Source organism: Vipera ursinii (genome assembly GCF_947247035.1).
Source record: "Vipera ursinii genome assembly, chromosome: 2".
NCBI lineage: Eukaryota > Metazoa > Chordata > Lepidosauria > Squamata > Viperidae > Vipera > Vipera ursinii.
In genome coordinates, this window is record NC_139513.1 from 11,514,715 (window position 1) to 11,537,508 (window position 22,794).

The 22,794-nt window shown below is 45.7% G+C and overlaps 2 protein-coding genes across 2 annotated transcripts in view; both read left to right on the plus strand.

Annotated features, from left to right (window-relative positions):
- The first annotated feature begins 5,790 nt into the window (after positions 1-5,790).
- Positions 5,791-16,462, plus strand: LOC310636501 (uncharacterized protein). The gene is made up of 2 exons (XM_083356412.1): positions 5,791-5,875; positions 14,224-16,462. Exon 2 carries the CDS (start codon positions 14,302-14,304, stop codon positions 16,138-16,140), a length of 1,839 nt encoding a protein of 612 aa, XP_083212538.1. The 5' UTR covers positions 5,791-5,875; positions 14,224-14,301; the 3' UTR covers positions 16,141-16,462.
- A 4,760-nt stretch (positions 16,463-21,222) lies between these two features.
- LOC310636500 (uncharacterized protein) overlaps positions 21,223-22,794 on the plus strand; it is a 32,671-nt gene continuing 31,099 nt past the window's right edge. The window contains exon 1 of the mRNA XM_083356411.1: positions 21,223-21,368. The gene's annotated coding sequence lies outside the window, so the exon portion shown is untranslated. The remainder of the gene's footprint in view (positions 21,369-22,794) is intronic.

The following is a 22,794-nucleotide window of genomic DNA, read 5'->3' on the forward strand; positions in this document are numbered from 1 at the left end:
TCTGCAGTGATCTTGGAGCCCAGGAAAATAAAATCTGTCACTACCTCCATTTCTTCCCAATCTATTTGCCAGGAATTGAGAGGGCCGGATGCCATGATCTTGGTTTTCTTAATGTTTAGTTTCAACCCAAGTTTTGCACTCTCTCTCTTCACTCACAACAAGAGGCTCTTTAGTTCCTCCTCACCAAGCCATTTAAACCACATTTAATCACAAACCACTGTTTACTTTATTTACTCCTGGATTACCTCAACGCAATAAGACTGTGCATGGCCTGATACAAACACGGTGAAGATTTTTTTTCAGTTTTCTCGATCCAGTTTGCCCTCTCCCTGCTGTGTCCCTGTTGAATTTCTGCCTTGCTGATTTCTTCCATTCTGGCAGCAGGTTCTTCCCGAATTACAGTTCTATCCCCATTATTTTCTATTATCAAGAAATAATCCTATTTTTTTCCCCTAATGCCTCTTTGCAGGACATTTATACATAGGTTCAGCATTTTGCTAAGCCATTTGAAATTAAAAAAAAAATAAACCTGTGAATAGGACGGGAGTGGCGGTGTCCCGGTTCATGTCAATCGACACCTGAGACAGTTTGATGTGCTGTAATGGTTAAGGCACCAGTCGAGAAACTGGGGCTTTTAGTCCTGCCTCAGGCACAAAGCCAGCCAGCTGGATTGCTTTCGATGGGCTGGATGCCAAAACAAAGCAAGATTAGGCATACACTTCAAAACAGACCAGGAAGCCTGTACTTGCGGAGTTTGTCTGGCAAGACCAAAGAATGCTTATTCACAGGGAATATGTACATACATGTAAAACTTGTAAGCAAACATTGTGTGGAGAGGAAGTCTGTCACATTTTCTCCCTTTAAATTTGTTATGTCTCCCTCCTGTGCAAAGAAGGCTGCTGCTGGGCTCCAAGGACGGGTGCCACTCTCCGAGAGGGAGGAAAACAGCTCTACATCCAGTTCGGTTTGTAAGTCCCATTCCAATGAGCCACATAAATTAAATTTATCTGATAAGGTGCCTGCGAATGAGTTACTGACTGGAACAGATTGTCTGTTTGCAATATAATCTTCCATTTTCTGCTGCTTCAAAGGCTTGGATAAACTCTCTGCTTGCAGAGTGCTGTCTCTTCCTTCATTTCCCCATTCAGGTTTGTTAAAAACAGGTTTAAAAATAAGTTTAAAACTAGGTTTTAAAAGGTTAGAATGGGTTAAAAAGGGGTTTAAAAAGTTAAAAAGGGGTAGGTGAAAAATACAGTATTAAAAGAGGTTAAAAAGCTAAAATAAAAATAAAGTAAAATAAAATAAAACTTTTACTTTTGGAGGAGCTCTTTACAGCCTTTGCTGCCTGTCCACCATCTTGGCTCCAATATATATACCTGTAAAGCTTGTAAATACTGTGTGGTTAGAAAGCTGATAAGGGACGCGGTGACTCAGTGGGTTAGGACGCTGAGCTTGTCAATCAGAAGGTTGGCAGTTTGGCGGGTCGAATCCTGAGTGCCACGTAACAACTCTAGGGGCCGGTGCTCATCTCCGTTTCAAAAGCCGAAGAGCCAGCGCTTGTCCGAGGACCTCTCCGTGGTCATGTGGCCGGCATGACTAGACACCAAAGGCGCACGGAACGCTGTTACCTTCCCACTGGAGTGGTCCCTATTTTTCTACTTGCATTTTTCCATGCTTTCGAACTGCTAGGTTGGCAGAAGCTGGGACGAATAACAGGTGCTCACTCTGTTACGCGGCACTCGGGATTCGACCCGCCAAACTGCCTGCCTTCTGATTGACAAGCTCAGCGTCCTAACCCACTGAGTCACCGTGTCCCTTTTTCATTAAACTAGACCTACTCAATTCCAGCAACCGTTCCTTGTATGTTTTAGCCTCCAGTCCCCCAATCATCTTTGTTGCTCTTCTCTGTACCCTTTCTAGAGTCTCAACATCGTTTTTACATCGTGGTGACCAAAACTGGATGCAGTATTCCAGGTGTGGCCTTACCAAAGCATTGTAAAGAAGGGGTTCAGATGTTGCTACAGCTATATTGCTCTGAACCTTTGCGCAAATAAATCAAACTTCTTTTGATTCCGGGGTCTGAGTCTCTTGATTCTGCAACACCGGTGAGGCAGGCCATAAAGAAAGAGATAAAGAATGCATAAAAAGCCTGCATGACCTAAAAGTGAGGTAGGACATAAAAGCGAGGCATAAAGAAAATGCGTGTATTAGTTTGAAGAAGAACAAGGAAATGGAGAATGCCAAACCACAAGTTCAACTGTTGCTCACACCTCGTAGGCCAGCAGAGAGTTCAGTTACAGCTAACCACATATGTCTCGCTTGTAGCTAACCACAAATGGAAGGCCGGAAACGTAGACGCTTAGCAAGACACCTGTGACCTTTGCCAGAGACAAGGTTGCAAGACATTTAGCTACAATTTAGCATCGCTAAGGGGGGGACTAGGGGTGAGCCAGAAGGGGCCTAGAACTCGTGTAACCAATCAGAACTCGTAAGTTACATTTCCGTGTTTTGCTACTTTCGAAGACTAATATATGTCCTTGCTTTTCATTGAAAAGGTGTTCAGACATCGATATTGCTTTTTGCTCTGAGCCTTTTGCACAAAATAAAACAAACTTCTTATAATAATAATAATAATAATAATAATAATAATAATAATAATAATAATAATAATAATATTAATAATTTGGAAGGGACCTTGGAGGTCATCTAGTCCAACCCCCTGCTCAGGCAGGAAACCCTACCCCATTTCAGACAAATGGCTGTCCAGTCTCTTCTTAAAAACTCCCAGTGTTGGAGCATTCGCCGCTTCTGGAGGCAGGTTGTTCCACTGGTTAATTGTTCTAACTGTCAGGAAGTTTCTCCTTAGTTCTAGGTTGCTTCTCTCCTTGACTAGTTTCCATCCGTTGCTTCTTGTCCTGCTTTCAGGTGCTTTGGAGAATAGCTTGGCTCCCTCTTCTTTGTGGCAGGGATCTTTGATTCCGGGATCTGAGTCTCTTGATTCTGCAACATCTGAATCTCTTGATTCTGCAACACTGGGACACTGCAACCGTTATAAATCTGAGCCTGTTGTCCAGTGGTCTGAATTCTGAACAGGTGACCATGAGTAGGCTTGAAATGGTTTTATTTATTTATTTATTTATTTATTTATTTATTTATTTATTTATTTATTTATTTATTTATTTATTTAATTTCCATTTATATCCCGCCCTTCTCCGAAGACTCAGGGCGGCTTACAAGCTTAGCACTATTTATTTATTTATTTATTTATTTATTTATTTATTTATTTATTTATTTATTTATTTAGGGACTTATATGCCGCCCTATCTCCCGAAGGGCTCAGGGTGGCTAACAACAATAAAATACAAATAAATACAAATATTAAAAAAAAAATAAACTATCACAAAGCCCCACTAAAACCAATTAAAAACATTAAAAACATAATTAAAAACCCTTATCATCAGTCCAGGTCGGCCTGTTGGAAAAGGTATGTCTTGAGGTCACAACGAAAGGACCAGAGATCAGGGGCTATCCGGAGCTCCAGGGGAGCTGATTCCACAAGACAGGTGCCCCCACATAGAAGGCCCTCCCCCTGAGCACACAGGGCGATGGGAAGTCGTTCCTGGCAGCAGACGGTCCTGCAAGTAACCCGGGCCTAAGCCATGTAGGGCTTTATAGGTAAGAACCAGGTTGTGTGAAAAAGGGTCGTAAGTCATTTTATAATAATAATAATAATAATAATAATAATAATAATAATAATAAGAAGAAGAAGAAGAAGAAGAAGAAGAAGAAGAAGAGGAGGAGGAGGAGGAGGAGGAGGAGGAGGAGGAGGAGGAAGAGGAAGAGGAAGATGAAGTAGTAGTTGGAAGGGACCTTGGAGGTCATCTAATCCAACTTCCTGCTCAGGCAGGAAACCCTATACCATTTCGGACAAATGGCTGTCCAGTCTCTTCTTAAAAACCCCCAGTGTTGGAGCATTCACCACCTCTGGAGGCAGGTTGTTCCACTGGTTAATTGTTCTAACTGCAACTCTGAGGCTTCAGCTGGTGCAGAATGCAGCCGCGCGAGTTGTGATGGGGGTTTCCCGATACTCCCATGTAACACCTCTGCTCCGCGAGCTGCATTGGCTTCCGGTTGCCCTCCAGGTGAGATTCAAGGTGCTGGTGATGACCTATAAAGCCCTAAATGGCTTGGGTCCGGACTATCTAAGGGAACACCTGCTGCCGGCATCAAGCTCCCTTCGTCCAGTGCGCTCCCACAGGGAGGGCCTTCTCAGGGTGCCGCCGGTAAGAGATTGCCGGCGGATAACACCCAGGGGGAGGGCCTTCTCTGTGGGTGCGCCTGCCCTCTGGAACCAGTTGCCCGTAGAGCTTAAACCTGCCCCTGACCTTCGTTCATTCCGCCGGGACCTGAAGACCTGGCTCTTTGAGCTTTCCAGCCAGGACTGAGAATTTTAATTTGTAATTTTATTTTAATTGGGTTTTAATTGGAGTTTAACAGGGGTTTTATTTTATTCAAGGACTAAATTGAATGAATTTTAATTGTTCTTAACTTTTGTAATTTGCATTGTTATTTTAAAATTCCTTGTGAACCGCCCTGAGCCCTACGCAGTGCTTTTTTTGTAAAAGAAAAAGGTGCCGGAACTCACACATGTCATACAACCTGCCTTGCCTACCCTACAACGTTCCATCCAAAAAAGGTGCCGGAACTCACACATGTCATACAACCCGCCTTGCCTACCCTACAAGGTTCCATCCAAAAAAGGTGCCGGAACTCCATTCTGAGCGTTCTATGAGAAAAAAAAGCCCTGGTCCTACGGGAGAAGGGTGGTAGGTAAAGGTAAAGGTTCCCCCGCACATGTGTGCTAGTCGTTTCCAACTCTAGGGGCCGGTGCTCATCTCCGTTTCAAAGCCGAAGAGCCAGAGATTGTCCGAGGACGTCTCCGTGGTCATGTGGCCGGCATGACTAGACGCCAAAGGCGCACAGAACGCTGTTACCTTCCCACCGTAGTGGTCCCTATTTTTCTACTTGCATTTTTACGTGCTTTCGAACTGCTAGGTTGGCAGAAGCTGGGACGAGTAACAGGCGCTCACTCTGCTACGCGGCACTCGGGATTCAACCCGCCAAAGTGCCGATCTTCTGATCAACAAGCTCAGCGTCCTAACCCACTGAGCCACCGCGTCCCCCAGAAGGGCGGTATATAAGTCCAATAAACATAAACATAACCGTCGGTTAATTGTTGTAACTATTTTACATTTTTTTCTGTGCACTGTAACTTTGGTCACTAAACGAACTGTCATAAGTCGAGGACTGCCTGCCTGTATTGTGGCAATTGAAGTCAGATTTTTTTTTTGGGGGGGGGGTGACTGATCCAGCCAGGACTTTGAAGCAGAAATGGAGAAATCAGAGCGACTTTTCTCCTTGTGGGAGGGGCAGCTTTAAGCCCCGCCCACCCCACTCACCCCCTCCCCCGCGAGGAAATGCAGCACCTGCCACAGTGGCGAGTCCAGGGAGCAGCGCTTTCCCCGCCCCCCCCCCTCCCGAACGCGCAAATTGGTACGTTCCTTCCGCCTCGCCTCCTTTCGCACGGCAAAGAAAAATCCCGCTTTGGACGTTCGGGGGCGGAGCCAATCTTGCTTCCAGGGGGGCTTGTCCCCGCTGGCCAATCGCCAGGCGAGGGAAAGGCCGCCCAAGATCTTCACGGCCAAGGGGCGGAGCTGCCGGGAGGAGGCGGAGCCCGAAGCCCCGCCCCTCGCAGCTCCTGTCTTATAAACGCTTCCCTTTTTGGTCGATCCGCGGATTATCCTTTTTCTCAGGCTTTTTGAGAATCGGCGCTGGATCTCCTGGAAGGAGCACTGCTCGGTCCCGCTTCGGCCAGGTAAGGCTGATCCACCACCCTCCCCTCCGGCCAGGACAGCTTTTTTCCCCGCAAGGAGAAAGGTAGCTCCGAATGCCCGCCAAGGTTGGCATGCAAGGAACGGATGCCCACCCCCCCCCCACTTTGCATCGAGGGGTGCAAATGAGAGTTGGGGATCCTGCACTGCCGGCTCCGGGAAGGCGCTTTGGGGAAGTTGTTCTTTGTGGTCCATCCGATCCAAAGTCCTTTTTTTTCTCCCCCCCAAGAGGCAACTGGGCTTTTATGGGGGGGTTTCCCCCCCCCTTTGAAAACTTCTCATCTGTCAGATAAATCATTTGGGGTTCCCACTCAAGCCGGGGTTGCGCAAGAATAAATTAAATAAAAAATGAGATCCAGACAGCGGAGAGCAAAGAAGAAATATACCATTATACCGTTTGCCTAAAATGGTATAAGGTTTCCTGCCTGAGCAGGGGGTTGGACTAGATGACCTCCAAGGTCCCTTCCTCCTCCTCCTCCTCCTATTATTATTATTTCATTAAACATGAACCTCAGTCAACTGAACATTCAAATTGACTGGCCCTGATAGTTGACATGGCCAGGACAGCTTTTTCCCCGCAAGGAGAAAGGTAGCTCCGAATGCCCGCCAAGGTTGGCATGCAAGGAACGGATGCCCACCCCCCCCCACTTTGCATCGAGGGGTGCAAATGAGAGTTGGGGATCCTGCACTGCCGGCTCCGGGAAGGCGCTTTGGGGAAGTTGTTCTTTGTGGTCCATCCGATCCAAAGTCCTTTTTTTTCTCCCCCAAGAGGCAACTGGGCTTTTATGGGGGGGTTCCCCCCCCCTTTGAAAACTTCTCATCTGTCAGATAAATCATTTGGGGTTCCCACTCAAGCCGGGGTTGCGCAAGAATAAATTAAATAAAAAATGAGATCCAGACAGCGGAGAGCAAAGAAGAAATATACCATTATACCATTTGCCTGAAATATTATTTATTGATTGATTGATTGATGGGGTTTATATCCCACCCTATCTCCCGAAGGACTCAGGGCGGCTAACAACAATAACATATAACAAGTACAGAAATCAAGATAAAAATAAAATTGAAATCATCTGTGCAATAAATTAAAATTAAAGAAATTAAAAAATAAATTAAAAATTCTAAATATAAATTAATTAAAATGCCTGTCAGTCCAGGTCAGCCTGGTGGAACAGGAGTGTTTTGAGGCTGCGGCGAAAGGACTGGAGATTTTGGGCCATCCGAAGCTCAGGGGGGAGCTGATTCCATAGGGCTGGCGCTCCCACAGAGAAGGCCCTCCCCCTGGGGGTCGCCAGCCGACATTGCCTAGCTGTACCCTGAGGAGGCCTTCTCTGTGTGAGCGTACTGGACGATGGGAATTTGTTCCCGGCAGCAGATAAGGTTTCCTGCCTGAGCAGGGGGTTGGACTAGATGACCTCCAAGGTCCCTTCCTCCTCCTCCTCCTATTATTATTATTTCATTAAACATGAACCTCAGTCAACTGAACATTCAAATTGACTGGCCCTGATAGTTGACATGGGTTGCTGCCAGCATCCTGGGTATTATTATTATTATTATTATTATTATTATTATTATTATTATTATTATTATTATTTATTCATTAAACATGAACCTCAATCAACTGAACATTCAAACTGACTGGCGCCGACAGTTCACATGGGTTGCTGCCAGCATCCTGGGTATTATTATTATTATTATTATTATTATTATTATTATTATTATTAATTCATTAAACATGAACCTCAATCAACTGAACATTCAAATTGACTGGCGCTGATAGTTGACATGGGTTACTGCCAGCATCCTGGGTATTATTATTATTATTATTATTATTATTATTTATTCATTAAACATGAACCTCAATCAACTGAACATTCAAACTGACTGGCGCCGACAGTTCACATGGGTTGCTGCCAGCATCCTGGGTATTATTATTATTATTATTATTATTATTATTTATTCATTAAACATGAACCTCAATCAACTGAACATTCAAATTAACTGGCGCTGATAGTTGACATGGGTTACTGCCAGCATCCTGGGTATTATTATTATTATTATTATTATTATTATTATTATTATTATTATTATTATTTATTCCTAAAAGCAAAAACAGATGGCCTTGAGGAGCAGGCTGCAGAGAAATGGGGTAGCAGCTTATCCGGAAGGGTCGACGTCAAGGGGTCCTCAACTTTGGCAACTTTTAAGACTGGTGGACTTCAACTCCCAGAATTCCTCAGCCTTCTGGGAGTCGAAGTCCACCAGTCTTTAAAAGTTGCCAAGTTTGAAGAGCCCTGCTCTATGTGAACAGTTAACAGTCTAAAGATTTGTAATTTCATCCTCCATGTCAGGGCTCTCCAAACTTGTCAGCTTTAAGACTGGTGGACTTCAACTCCCAGAATTCCTCAGCCTTCTGGGAGTCGAAGTCCACCAGTCTTTAAAAGTTGCCAAGTTTGAAGAGCCCTGCTCTATGTGAACAGTTAGCACTCTAAAGATTTGTAATTTTATCCTCCATGTCAGGGCTCTCCAAACTTGTCAGCTTTAAGACTGGTGGACTTCAACTCCCAGAATTCCTCAGCCTTCTGGGAGTCGAAGTCCACAAGTCTTTAAAAGTTGCCAAGTTTGAAGAGCCCTGCTCTATGTGAACAGTTAGCACTCTAAAGATTTGTAATTTTATCCTCTATGTCAGGGGTCTCCAAACTTCTCAGCTTTAAGACTGGTGGACTTCAACTTCCAGAATTCCTCAGGCTTCTGGGAGTCGAAGTCCACCAGTCTTTAAAAGTTGCCAAGTTTGAAGAGCCCTGCTCTATGTGAACAGTTAGCAGTCTAAAGAGTTGTAATTTCATCCTCCATGTCAGGGCTCTCCAAACTTCTCAACTTTCTGGCTGAGGAATTCTGGGAGTTGAAGTCCACCAGTCTTAAAGTTGAGAAGTTTGGAGACCCCTGCTCGTTCATGTGTTTTCTAGGAGCTGATTCTTGACAGAAAAATGTTCCACACTCAATGCACTTGTAGGGCTTCTCTCCTGAGTGAACCTTCTGATGTTTCCAAAGTGCTACTTTTGGAGCAAAACATTTTCCACACTCCCGACATTTATATGGCTTCTCCCCTGTGCGGATTCTCTGATGGGCACCGATGTTGTAGAAAGAAGAGACCCAAGCCAGCTCTTCAGAGAAGGAAAGTTTAATGCGCAGGTTCAGAGAGCAAAATTCAATGAAAAGATCTGAACCCCGAGGGGCTCATGACCAGACATATTTATATCCCTTATTTCCTGGCAGTACATTGTTCCTTATTGGGTTACAGTCTATTGCAGTGTACAAGTCAAGGTTACAAAAAAAAACCAGGATGCAGTTACACAACGGTCATATAGAGAAGCATATGCAGTAAAGTAAAACAGGATATGGCTGTGGTTTATCTAGCCTAGCATGTCTGGGGACAGAAATATCTTATGCGTATTCAGTGTATTCAGCATATAGGCAAGAGTTCACAGGCGAGAGTTCAGTCTGTCTTTCCTAATATTGTAGACACCTTGTAAACACCCTGGTATTTTTCCACTTTACCGAGTCCTCCCATTTCACACATTCTGTTCATTTTGCTGACCGCTTTGTGTTTTCTTATGACTCCGAAGAGATGAGGTATGAGTGAAACTCACCCCACACGCTAAGCATTTATAAGGCTTTATCCCTGTGTGAATCTGCTCGTGGGCCCGAAGGTCGTAGCTGCGGGCGAAGGCCTTGCCACATTCCCCACAGTTGTAAGGTTTCTCCCTGGTGTGAACTCTCGCGTGCTTTTTAAGATACTCTTTGTGAGCAAAATGTTTCCCACAGTCCAGGCATTGATGAGGTTTTTCTCCGGTATGAGTGACCTGATGCTTCAACACTCCGAGCATATAAAGGACATCACTTCTGCGTTTGTTACGTCACCCTTAAGGGACGTCATTTCTAAATGCTTTATGCGGCTGTCACTTCTAGTGGAGACACTGATTCTCAGACCATTGTGGATTCTGTTAATATTTTAAGGGAAGATGGAAACAGTATAAAGAATGAAATATATTTGCATATAAAACTTATCACAATAGTCCCCTTGCACACATCTATATGGAGTATAGTTCCATTTCAGGGACGTGGTGGCTCAGTGGGTTAGCACGCTGAGCTTGTCGATCAGAAGGTCGGCAGTTTGGCGGGTCGAATCCCGAGTGCCACGTAACAGAGTGAGCGCCTGTTACTTGTCCCAGCTTCTGCCAACCTAGCAGTTCGAAAGCACGTAAAAATGCAAATAGAAAAATAGGGACCACTACGGTGGGAAGGTAACAGCGTTCCGTGCGCCTTTGGCGTCTAGTCATGCCGACCACATGACCACGGAGACGTCCTCGGACAAGCGCTGGCTCTTTGGCTTTGAAACGGAGATGAGTACCGGCCCCTAGAGTTGTAAACGACTAGCACGCATGTGCGGGGGAACCTTTACCTTTACATTTACCATTTCAGGCAAGTGACTGTCCAGTTGTTGTGATTCAGGGTCAGCCTGTGGGTTCGGCAGTTGGGTCGGACGACTCAGAGGAGGAGGAGGGGGGTGTTGAAGAGCTTGCTGATGATGGCCTTGAGGCTCCGCAGAGCCCTCAACCAGGCCCCTCCCACCTGGTCACGACGGAGACCCAGCTGTGTGAGCCTGACAGCGTGGATGAAGATGACCCACAGCTGGCCCTGTTCAAGGACGACCGACGCAGGAGGCAGTCAATCAGGAGTAAACAGAGGAAGGCAATGGGGCACCTCGGAAGGAGGCAGAGAGAAGCCACGCCCTGAACTTTATAAAAGGAATGTGTGGGAGGGCTGGTTTGCTGAAGGCAACCGCTTGAATAGTCATGTTTCATAGCTCCTGTTTCATGGTTGGTGTCTGTTTTATGTTAATAAATTTGGCAGGCTTTATTCCAGCCTCTTGCCGTTTGTAAAGGGGTTGTCCCTGCTTTTTCTGCAGGGCTGGTAGCAGGCTGGTACAGAACACCAGTCTCTTCTTAAAAACCTCCAGTGATGGAACGCCCACAACGTCTGAAGGGAAGCTGTTCCAATGGTTAATTGTCCTCACTGTTAGGAAGTTTCTCCTTAATTCAAGGTTGCTTCTCTCCTTGATTAGTTTCCATCCATTGTTTCTTGTGCTGCCTTCAGGTGCTTTGGAAAATAAGTTGACACCCCACTCCTCTTGGTGGCAGCCCCTCAAATGCAAGAATGCCGCTATTCCTTTCTCTAGACTGGCCCTTCCGAATTCCTGCAACCATGTTTTAGTCTCCAGGCCTTTAATCATCTTAGTTGCTCTTCTTTGCACTCTTTCCAAAGTCTCAACATTTTTCCTGCAACGTGGTGACCAAAAATTGGATGCAAGTATTCCGGATGTGGCCTTGCGAAGGCTTTATAAATACTTCATGTGATTTCTTACTTTTATTTGGCTACACAAGAAGAAGTAAGCAGACACTGGATAAGGTAGGAACGATAAAACTGCTCACGCGTGCATTCCGTCGTTTTTGATCACGTGCTTAACTCACAGGCTGGTGGTTTCTTGTGGAAATTTCCAGAACCCTAAAGGCTATGGCCTGAATTTTATTTCTGTCATTTCAACGTAAGAACTTTTTAGACCAATTGCCAGAATTACCAGAATTCTTATTAACCATCTAAACCAGAGGCCCCCCAGGCCCCAATCTTTTGGGCACCAGGGACCGTGGAGAAAGGTTTTGCTGTGGAACCGGGGGGGGGCGTGGTCCCGCGTCCTGCCTGCATCCCACAGATGGGGCTTCACTTGTTTGTGCTGACCGGTTTCTAGCATGCTGCGGCCCAATGCCGGTCCACAGACCAGGGGTTGGGGACCCCTAATCTAAACCATAAAGAAATAACAGGGAGCCATTCCAGGAGGAGCCCATGTTAGTGTCTGGTGGCCCAAAGGACATAAGACCTACATAAGATGCACTGTCTACATGTAGGGTCTGTGACAACTCGCTATGGCCCTCGCCGTGGGCCAACTTGCTGCAGGACAGGAGTTACACAAATATCAAAGAGGTTAGGAAGGAATAGAACCATTAAAGAAAGGCTGCAAAAGGAGAGAGAGGATGAAATGTGAACGGCAAAAATTTTTAAAAAATATTTTTTTCATTTTAAATAATTACATTGAATTGTTAAATTGTCCTGCAACAAGTCCCATGGCGAGTTGTCCAGTTCCGTCTACATGTGCAGATCCTTTTTACGTATGCAAGTCCGGGGAGCTGGGCGGTCCGTGCAATGGATTTCTCATCTGCATCACACACACACACACACACCCCGGAGAGAAATCAAAAGGCAGAGGTCACCCAAGTTCCTTCCACTGTCCTTACCACTTTCTGTAGAGCAGTGGTGGCGAACCTATGGCACGCGTGCCACAGGGGGGCACTTGGAGCCCTCTCTGTGGGCACGCATGCCTTGCTCTTGGCTAAGTTTTCACAGGAAAAATCCATTTCTCAAACCCCTTCTTAGTCAAAACAAGCCTCCGGCGCAAGCAAGCTGTTTTCAGCTTCGAATTGTATCAAATCTGACACCAGAAACAGACTAAGATGCCCTGAGTGCTGCATGTGTTGCTCTCAAACTTACAAAGTATGAGCCAAGGTTAGACAAATTATCAGCATGCATACAACAGCAAAAATCAAATGAGTTGTTCAAAAGCATGCCAAATGCAAACTTTTACCTTTCAGTAAAAAGTTGTTTGTATCATTGAGAGCTTTGTTATTGTGTTTTTCTTTTAAGGCAAAAGATGTTAATGTATGAGTTGTTGTTTTTCTAAACTAAAACCTCAGTATTCAGATTAAATTGCCATGTTGGCACTTTGTGGCAAATAAGTGGGTTTTGGGTTGTAATTTGGGCACTTGGTCTCTAAAAGGTTCGCCATCGCTGCTATAAAGGGATGATCGAGAGCATCCTGTCCTATGGGTTGACTCAGCCTCCCCTCCTTCCGAGGTCGGTAAAATGAGAAGCCAGATTTGTTGGGGGTGGGCAATATGCTGACTCTGTAAACCGCTTAGAAAGGACTGCAAAGCACTATATAAGCCTAAATGCTATTGCTATTCCGTGAGAGTCTGGTTTGGAAGCATCCCTGCTTCGGACAGGAAGGCGGTGCAGAGAGTGGTGAGGACGGCCGAAAAGATCATTGGCAGTTCCCTCCCTCCCATCCAGGACATAGCACAGAAGCGTTGCTTGAGCAGGGTCGACAGTATTGTCTGAGACACTACACATTCTCTTCACAACCTGTTTTCCTTGTTCCCTTCCGGGACGAGGGGGCTTCGTGGAATCTGAAGCAGAACATCCAGATTCAGTCACAGCTTCATTCCATACTGTATCAGCCTGGTGAACTCTCTTCTTCCTCTTTCTGCTATGTATCCTATGTATTCAGGATGGACGGGGATTAATATTTATATGTATATTGATGTAAGAGTGTAGGTATATATGTATGTATACAGCATGTCTGTATCTGGGTTGTGTGTGTGCACACTTTTGAGAGCAGGCAACAGAATTTCATTTTTAATGTGTGCCAGTGTGCCCACAGTAAAAAAAAAAAGACAATAAAGGTTATCTGACCTTCAGCCAGGCAAATGAGGGTCTACAGGGATTCTCTTGGTCATCCCTCCCCCCTTGATAAAAAAGGGGGAAGGGGAGATCTCAGATCTGCTCCACAGGGAGGATCCCAGCATTGCTTTGATTTGGGTAAGAGGAAATTGGGCATCCTCCCAGAGAACATTAAAGAGTCTTCTACCTATCATTTGGGCCAGGGGTAGGCCAGCTTGGCTCTCTTATGACTCGTGGACTTCAACTCCCAAAATTCCTGAGCCAGCATGGCTCAGCTTGGAAACCTCTCCCTTTCGCCTCAGCATGGCTGGCTCAGGAATTCTGGGAGTTGAAGTCCATGAGTCATAAAGCGGCCTACGCCAGGGGTAGGCCACCTTGGCTCTTTTATGACTCGTGGACTTCAACTCCCAGAATTCCTGAGCCAGCATGGCTCAGCTTGGAAACCTCTCCCTTTCCCCTCAGCATGGCTGGCTCAGGAATTCTGGGAGTTGAAGTCCACGAGTCATAAAGCGGCCTAGGCCAGGGGTAGGCAACCTTGGCTCTTTTATGACTCGTGGACTTCAACTCCCAGAATTCCTGAGCCAGCATGGCTCAGCTTGGAAACCTCTCCCTTTCTCCTCAGCATGGCTGGCTCAGGAATTCTGGGAGTTGAAGTCCACGAGTCATCAAAGAGCCAAGGTGGCCTACCCCTGATTTGGGCTATTTTGGGAGCTGAAGGAGAGCAAATCTTCCTCCTCATTTCTTTTTCCTTTGTCCTCAGGTGCAGCCCGGAGAAACCTGTGGCCAAGGTTTTGCTTCCAAATAGCCTCTGGTTACAAGGAACCGCAAGCGACCAACTATGGAATCTGTGCAAGGAGGAAAATGCTTCAAACGAAGATCACCTCAGAGGAACCGGGAGAGACGCTCCATGTGCTCTGAATGCGGGAAACCTTTTGCTTACTGGTCTCTCCTTTTGATCCACCGGAAGCTGCACACGGGGAATGGATCCCATCTGTGTTTGACATGTGGGAGATCCTTTCCTGACGTGTGGGCCTTTGCCAAACATCTCAGGAGCCACCCTGGACTGAGGCCTTACAAATGCGGAGAGTGCGGGAAGCGTTTTGCTAAAGGCTCGGATCTTGGAGCCCATCAGCGGATCCAGCAGGGAAAGAGACCTCGGGAATGCCAGAAGGGGTGGAAAAGACTGGGCTTGTCTCAGAGCTCAGAGCGGCTTCAACATCAGCAAATCCACACAGGAGAGAAATCTTACAAGTTCAGACAAGGCGGGAAGAGCTTCCCTCAGCAGTCACAGCCTTGGCTCCAGGAGAAGGATCACAAAGAAATAAAGTCTTACCGATGCTTTGCGTGTGGAAAAACCTTTCCTGAAAGATCCTCTCTTCGGAAACACGAGAGTCAGCACACTGCTCCGGGAAGAGGAGAATGTCCAGAATGTGGGAAGTTTTTCTCTTGGAAATTAAGCCTGGTGCGACATCAGAGGCTCCACTCCGGAGAGAGACCCTACGAATGCCCAGAATGTGAGAAGCGATTTATGTATTCTCATGATCTTTCGAAACACCAAATGTCGCACAAAGGAGAAGAATGTGAGGAGGATGGGAAACGGAGTGTCTCAGGGACACAGACTGGGATTCATCAGAGTAGCCACACAGGAGAGAAGCCCTATAAATGTGGGGAGTGTGGGAAATCCTTTGTTCAAAAGGGAGGCCTCTTCCAACATCAGATGATCCACTCGGGGGAGAAGCCTTTTCAGTGTATCGAGTGTGGAATGTTTTTCCTCACAAAAGGAGGCCTCCGGCGTCATGAGAAAGTTCACACAGGGGAGAAAGATTACAAATGTTTAGACTGTGGGAGAACATTTGCTTATTCATCATCCCTTAGAAATCACAGCCGCATCATGCATGTCGGAGTGACACCCCACAAGTGCTTTGAGTGTGGTAAATGTTTTTGCAGAAAGGCAAATCTTTTGAGGCATCAGCAAATTCATTCCGGAGAAAATCCTTATCAGTGTCAGGAATGTGGGAAGTCTTTTCCTCACAAAGAATATCTTAGGAATCACGAGAAATTTCACGCAGGTGAAAAACATTACAAGTGCGGGGAATGTGGGAAGGCTTTTACTCGTAGTTCAGACCTTCGGGTCCATGAGAAGATACACACAGGAAGAGGTTCTTATCCATGCCCTGAGTGTGGGAAAATTTTCAGCTGGTGTTCGTCTCTTCGCAGGCATAAGAAAGCACATAAAAGTCAGCAAAAGTGCCCAGAATGTGGGAAAGGTTTTTCCCACAAATCAAACTTGGTTCGACATCAGAGACTTCACACTGGAGATGGACCCTATGAATGCCCAGAATGTGGGAAACGATTTGTGGAGTCTGCTGAACTTCAGAGACATCAGAAGGGGCACGCAGGGGAGAAGCCCTATCAATGTAGGAAAAGGTATGGAAAAAGTTTCTCTCAAAAGTCAGAACTTTGTGTACCTCGGAGCATCCACCCTGAGGAGAAACCGTATAAATGTGGGGAGTGTGGAAAATGTTTTGCTGAAAAGGCAGAACTTGGAGAACATCGGGAAATTCACTCAGCGGAGAAGCCCTATCAGTGCATCGAGTGTGGAATATTTTTCCGTCGCGAATCAGCCCTTATAAGTCACATTAAAGTTCACACAGAGGAAGAAATTGTTCTAGATTGATCTAAATGCCCTCACCGCAACCCCCTAGGTGCCCTCATGGGAATACCCTCGAGATCCTTGCCAAGAAGAGAAGAAGGAAATCCTGTTTAGTCACCTTAGACAAAGGAGTTCATGGAAGCCGTCTTGTGATTTCAGTGCAACTAAACAAAAAAAAATTCTCTTCAATACATATTTACCTCCAGGCCCATCCTAAAGTTCCTGGTGGTCCCCCATTCATCACTGATGAGCTTATTGAATATTCAACGATTGAATGGAAATAAAAAAGAGAAAGAAATAAACTTAGAGAATCTTTTGATGACTCGGTGGTAAGTTTGGCAGACCTTGTGAAAGGAACAGAAATGGGGAAAATAAATAAATAAATAAATAAATAAAAAAGTTGGATGGGACCTTGGAGGTCATCTAGTCCAACCCACTGCTCAGGCAGGAAACCCTATACCATTTCAGGCAAATGGCTGCCCAGTCTCCTCTTAAAAACTTCCAGTGTTGGAGCATTCACCACTTCTGGAGGCAGGATGTTCCACTGGTTAATTGTTCTAACTGTCAGGAAGTTTCTCCTTAGTTCTAGGTTGCTTCTCTCCTTGACTAGTTTCCATCCGTTGCTTCTTGTCCTGCTTTCAGGTGCTTTGGAGAATAGCTTGACTCCCTCTTCTTTGGGGCAGCCCCTGAGATATTGGAACACTGCTATCATGTCACCCCTCGTCCTTCTCTTCATTAAACTACACATACCCAATTCCAGCAACCGTTCCCTATATGTTTTAGCCTCCAGTCCCCCAATCATCTTTGTTGCTCTTCTCTGTACTCTTTCTAGAGTCGCAACATCTTTTTTACATCGTGGTGACCAAAACTGGATGCAGTATTCCAGGTGTGGCCTTACCAAGGCGTTGTAAAGTGATATTAATACTTCACGTGATCTTGATTCTATCCCTCTGTTAATGCAGCCTAGCACTGTGTTGGCTTTTTTGGCAGCTGCAGCACACTGCTGGCTCATATTGAAGTGACTGTCCACTAGGACTCCGAGATCCCTCTCACAGTTACTATTATTGAGCAAAGTACCACCTATACTATACCTATGCATTTGGGACTTTTAAAATGAATAGTCAAAGAGGACGATGTTCACAAAAAATGCAGAAAGGGAAGACCCATTAAAATTGACAGGAAAAGCTGGTTTTAAGATTGAGACAGAAGTAAAAACCTTTGAGTATTTTTACCCTGAATATGAATTGTACGTAATTTTAAAAACATTGGAGTAAAGCACGGAATGACATGAAGGGGGATATGTTAAGATGGGAAAAAATTACAACTGCCCCTGTTGGGATCAATTTCTATGAGAAAAAGGAATATATCACCCAGAACGATGTTTCTGTTTCAAATAATACTTATCTTGATAATGGATGCACTATTTAAGCGATGGCAGAAAGATATAATAAAGGGCCACCTTCTTTTTATGACAATTCTGGCTTGTTAATTTGAGTGGGTGGCTTCTGGGGGTGGTGAATTCTTGTTTGAGTGAGAGGGTTGTTCTAAACAGGGGTAGGCCACCTTGGCTCTTTTATGACTCGTGGACTTCAACTCCCAGAATTCCTGAGCCAGCCATGCTGAGGGGAAAGGGAGAGGTTTCCAAGCTGAGTCATGCTGGCTCAGGAATTCTGGGAGTTGAAGTCCACAAGTCATAAAAGAGCCAAGGTTGCCTACCCGTGTTCCCCCCCTCTCCTCAAGAAAGCCATTGTTGCATCCTACCACACTGGAGAGTTTTCATCCAGTACCGAACCTCCCTTTGTGGGGGAAGGTGGTAGATATGATGGTTGTGTGACAGCTTCAGAGGGCCTTGGCAAGATAGATTATCTGGATCCTTTATCCTCTGGATTGAGATCTGGACATGGCATTCTTTGTGCTTTTGGGTGATCTCTGCCATGGGTGGGATGCGGGTTATGCATCCATCCTTGCCCTATTTCAGTGTTTCTCAACCTTAGTCACTTTAAGATGAGTGGACTTCAACTCCCAGAATTCCGTGCTGGCTGGGGAATTCTGGGAGTTGAAGTCCACTCATCTAAAAGTAGCTAGGGTTGAGAAATACTGTCCTATTTGACCTCTTGTTGATTTTCAGTATCATTTCCCATGGTATCCTTTTGCATGATCTGACAGGATTGGGCGAGTGAGGTATGGTGTTGTGCTGATTAATCCCCTTTATCCAGGGTTGATTCCAGTCAGTGATTGGCAAGGCGAGTGTCAACAACATCCAGCTTGAGAATCCAGAATAAAACTCCAGGTTCATTCTAACTCCGAAAATCTTTCTGTTTATTGAATACACTGCATGGTACTGTCAAATCAAAACTAACTCTAAGGTTCCAACACCAATTCATACACTTAAACAATAATTTCCCCAGCCAAACCCTCAACGTTTTACATAGTCCATATAAAAAAGTTCACTTTGTTATGGGAACCGTCTGCTTCAAATCCACACCTGTTCTGGTGTCCTTGAAAAGGTTTCAGGCTCTCACGGTCTTCAGCAGAATCGAAGAAGTTTCGTTTGTCCATCTAACCCACTTGAAAGTAACACTCCCACCCCGTTAATCTAAAAGCAAGTTGAAACGCAGAGGCACGTAGCTGCCAAAGTTTCATCCTGACAGCGAGATCGATTGTGGTCATAAGTCAAGGACTTTTTTTTTTGCTAACATGCAAAAATTCGCCTATTCCTAAACTAAAAACTGGGATGTTTTCTGGACTTGAGTGTTGCGTTACATCGCTCCTGTGTGCATGTGATCAAAATTCAAGCACTTGCAAGCTGCCCACACAACTGCAGGGGAGCTGGACCTTCCCACTGAAATACTCAAGTAGTTTATTCTCAGTTTTGCAGATAAGAGTTGTCCCAAAGGTGTTTTTTCCAAAGGCAACTGGACTTTGTTTTTCCTTGAAGACCTTTCGTTTCTCCAACTGAAGAACTGAATATCCAATTGAACAAAAGAAGCTTTTTTGATGAGAAGCGAAATGTCTGCATTTCTACAGACCTTGCCTCTGCCTAGTTTCTGCTTGGGGCTATGAAGAAAAATTGGTCCTGCTTTTCTGCCTTTAAGATCCTTTGGCAAAATATAATATTCTGCCTTTTTAGGTAAAGGTAAAGGTTCCCCCGCACGTGCGTGCTAGTCGTTTCCAACTCTAGGGGCCGGTGCTCATCTCCGTTTCAAAGCCGAAGAGCCAGCGCTTGTCCGAGGACGTCTCCGTGGTCATGTGGCCGGCATGACTAGACGCCAAAGGCGCACAGAACGCTGTTACCTTCCCACCGTAGTGGTCCCTATTTTTCTACTTGCATTTTTACGTGCTTTCGAACTGCTAGGTTGGCAGAAGCTGGGACGAATAACAGGCGCTCACTCTGTTATGCGGCACTCAGGATTCGAACCGCCAAACTGCCGACCTTCTGCCTTTTTAATATTCCCCAAAATATTTCCTTTTCTGGGCTCTGTGTGTGTGATTTCCCACAGGTGTTCCCCCCCCCCAAAAAAAACAGCTGGTCTTTGTTTTTTCTTGAAGACCTTTTCGTTTCTCATCAAAGACGCTTCTTCTGTTCAGTTGGATGTTCAGTTCTTCAGTTGGATGAGAAACGAAAGGTTTTCAAGGAAAAACAAAGTCGCCTTTTGAAAAAACACTTTTGGCATAACCTGGAAGACTGAGAATCTCCATAGACAAGATGTTGAAGGATATACCAATCATTCCTTGGGCTGCTGATGTTGTGGTTCACCCATCATCTCCAACTCCCACATAGATACAGGTTGCAACAGGAAGAATGCCAGCCAGTTCCTGGATTATCTTTGTTGATTTCTGTGTCAACTAATGTATGAACAGACAGACATACCATGTGCTTTTGAGCAGGTGTGCAGTATGTGATCTTTTCCTGTGCTGATATTGGGCTACTCTTAGATCAGGACATCGAAGATCCCTTTTCTACTCTGGAGAAGCATTAGCATCTTTTTGACAAAGCAGTTTGTGGGAACCTTGAAACATATTTGTGCAGCTGAAGAAGTTGAATATAAAATTGCACACTAAAGAGACTTTCCAGAAGAGTTTGAGGTTTACATTACATTCCCAAGCTTCTAATGTCCTCCCATTATATATGTGGGAGAGGAAGATGAGTTCCAAATCCCTAAAAAACACGATGGGAGGGTGATCCATAAACCAAAAATAGGACATCATCTATCTCCAGTCTTACAACACAGTCCTTTCAACGGTTCCAAGAAGGCTCGGGACACCCATTTGCACTACTCAGGTGACCCTGTCGACACAGATAAAGCCTCCAGGTGGTCTTGATTTGCTAAAAGGATGCAAATGACCAGCTGTCTGCAAGGAGTATAAATCCCTTCCATTCCCCACCATCCAGTCAAGAGTTGAAGAAGCTTCTTGGATGAGAAGCAAAACGTCTTCAAAGAAAAACAAAGAGAGTCCAGTTGCTTTGGGTGGGACAACCTAAACCTGGGTGACTGAGACTCTCCGTAGACATACCATTCGTTCATTTGATTTGCACACTGCAGACATGTTGGCCCTACAAGGTCCTTCCCACACCCCCATGACTTTCTCTGACATACATACATACATACATACACATACAGACACACACACACACTTCAGCACCATAAATCCACTTCAAGAAGATCCTCTACCCCAGGGGTCTTCAACCTTGGCACCTTTAAGACTTGTGGACTTCAAGTCCCAGAATTCCTCAGCCAGCCCGGCTGGCTGTTGGCCCTACAAGGTCCTTCCCACACCCCCATGACTTTCTCTGACATACATACATACATACATACATACATACATACATACATACATAAACACACACTTCAGCACCATAAATCCACTTCAAGAAGATCCTCCACCCCAGGGGTCTTCAACCTTGGCACCTTTAAGACTTGTGGACTTCAACTCCCAGAATTCCTTAGCCAGCATGCCAGAATTCTGGGAGTTGAAGTCCAAAAGTCATAAAAGGGCCAAGTTTGAAGACCCCCCACCCACCGGCTGATACTTCCTGCTTCTCTAGGAGTGTCACCTCTATCTCCTTAACCACTCGAGCGCCGGGACGGGAGGGTGGGAACGAAGGCTCGCCTTCTTGCCCGCCGCCTTTCTTCCCGCGGGAGCTTCTCCCGCTCCGGCTTCGCTCCGGAGGTCAGCAGCTCCTTCCGACGGCGGCGCCTCGAGGGAAAGCGGAGGAGGAGGAGATCGGGGCTGCAAAGGGAGAAAAGGAGGTAAAGCAAGGGAGAGCCACAGCTGGGTGGTGGGGAAGGAGCCCAGATGTTGCTCTCTTGGTCGGATTTCTCTCCCTTCCCCCCCCCCTCACCCCCGGGCAAGATCGCTGGCGGGGATCTCCGAAAGCGGGGAGGCGAACTTGGGGAGATTGCAGGAAAGGATCCCACTTTTACCCTTCCCTTCTCTGGATGCCATCAGGGCATTTGTTGCTGCCTGGCGTTGTGGCCTTTGCACCAGCTCCTTTTGCAGCGCCCATTCATTGCATGGATTGCGTGTTGTCAGCTCCGCTGCAGTCCTGCCGGGGAGGAGAGGGGTTTTTTAGAGGATTATTATTATTATTATTATTATTATTATTATTATTATTATTATTATTATTATTATTATTATTATTATTATTATTAATTTATTATTATTATTATTTATTAAATTTTTATACCGCCCTTCTCCCGAAGGACTCAGGGCGGTGTACAGGGCAATAAATATCAAAATATAAATACAAAAGTTAAAAGAAGTTAAAAGAATTAAATAATCATGCCCAATATAATACAATGCTTAAAACTACGTCAAAATTAGATCCAAGAGTAAGAATACAGGCAGTCCTCGACTTATGACCACAACGAGGATCGGCATTTCCGTTGCTAAGCGAGGCGGCTGTTCCAGCGAGTCAGTCTCTCCCGGTTTTTATCACCCTTTTATTTGCCGGGGTGGTTAATAACAATAATAATAATAAATAAACCTTTATTGTCAAAGTACAACATGTGTACATTGAGATTAGCTGAGCCTCCCCCCCCGTGCTCTCTCCCCCCAACACACAGTGACAACAAACCCTCCATCCCACCACACTATGCGAACCAACTACAGTACACCACACACTGGCCTCCCAAGAATCGCTTCTGTTATGAAGTGAATCGTGCGGTCGTTAAAGAAATCCGGCTTCTCTCCCTTGATTTACCTTGTCGGAAGCTGGCTGGGAAGCTGGGGGAATGGCCATCAATGCTACCTGGTTGAAAAAGCGCCCACATTTTGATCACGTGGCCGTGAGGATGCTAGGATTGGTCATAAATTCAGTTTTTGTCTTTTTTTAAGTAAAATGTTAGCAGCCGCGAGAGTTGTGTTGGGAGTTTCCCGACACTCCCATGTCACACCTTTGCTCCGTGAGCTGCATTGGCTACCAGTTGTCTTCTGGGTGAGGTTCAAGGTGTTAGTAATGACCTACAAAGCCCTACATGGCATGGTTCCGGAATACCTTGGGGAGCACCTGCGGCCGGCGTCAACTTCCCTCCGCCCAGTACGCTCCCACAGAGAGGGCCTCCTCAGGGTGCCACCGGTCAAAGAATGCCGGATCTTTGGAACCATCTTCTGGTCGAGATCCGGATGGCGCCCGATCTCTGCTCCTTCCGGCGCGATCTTAAAACCCATCTCTTT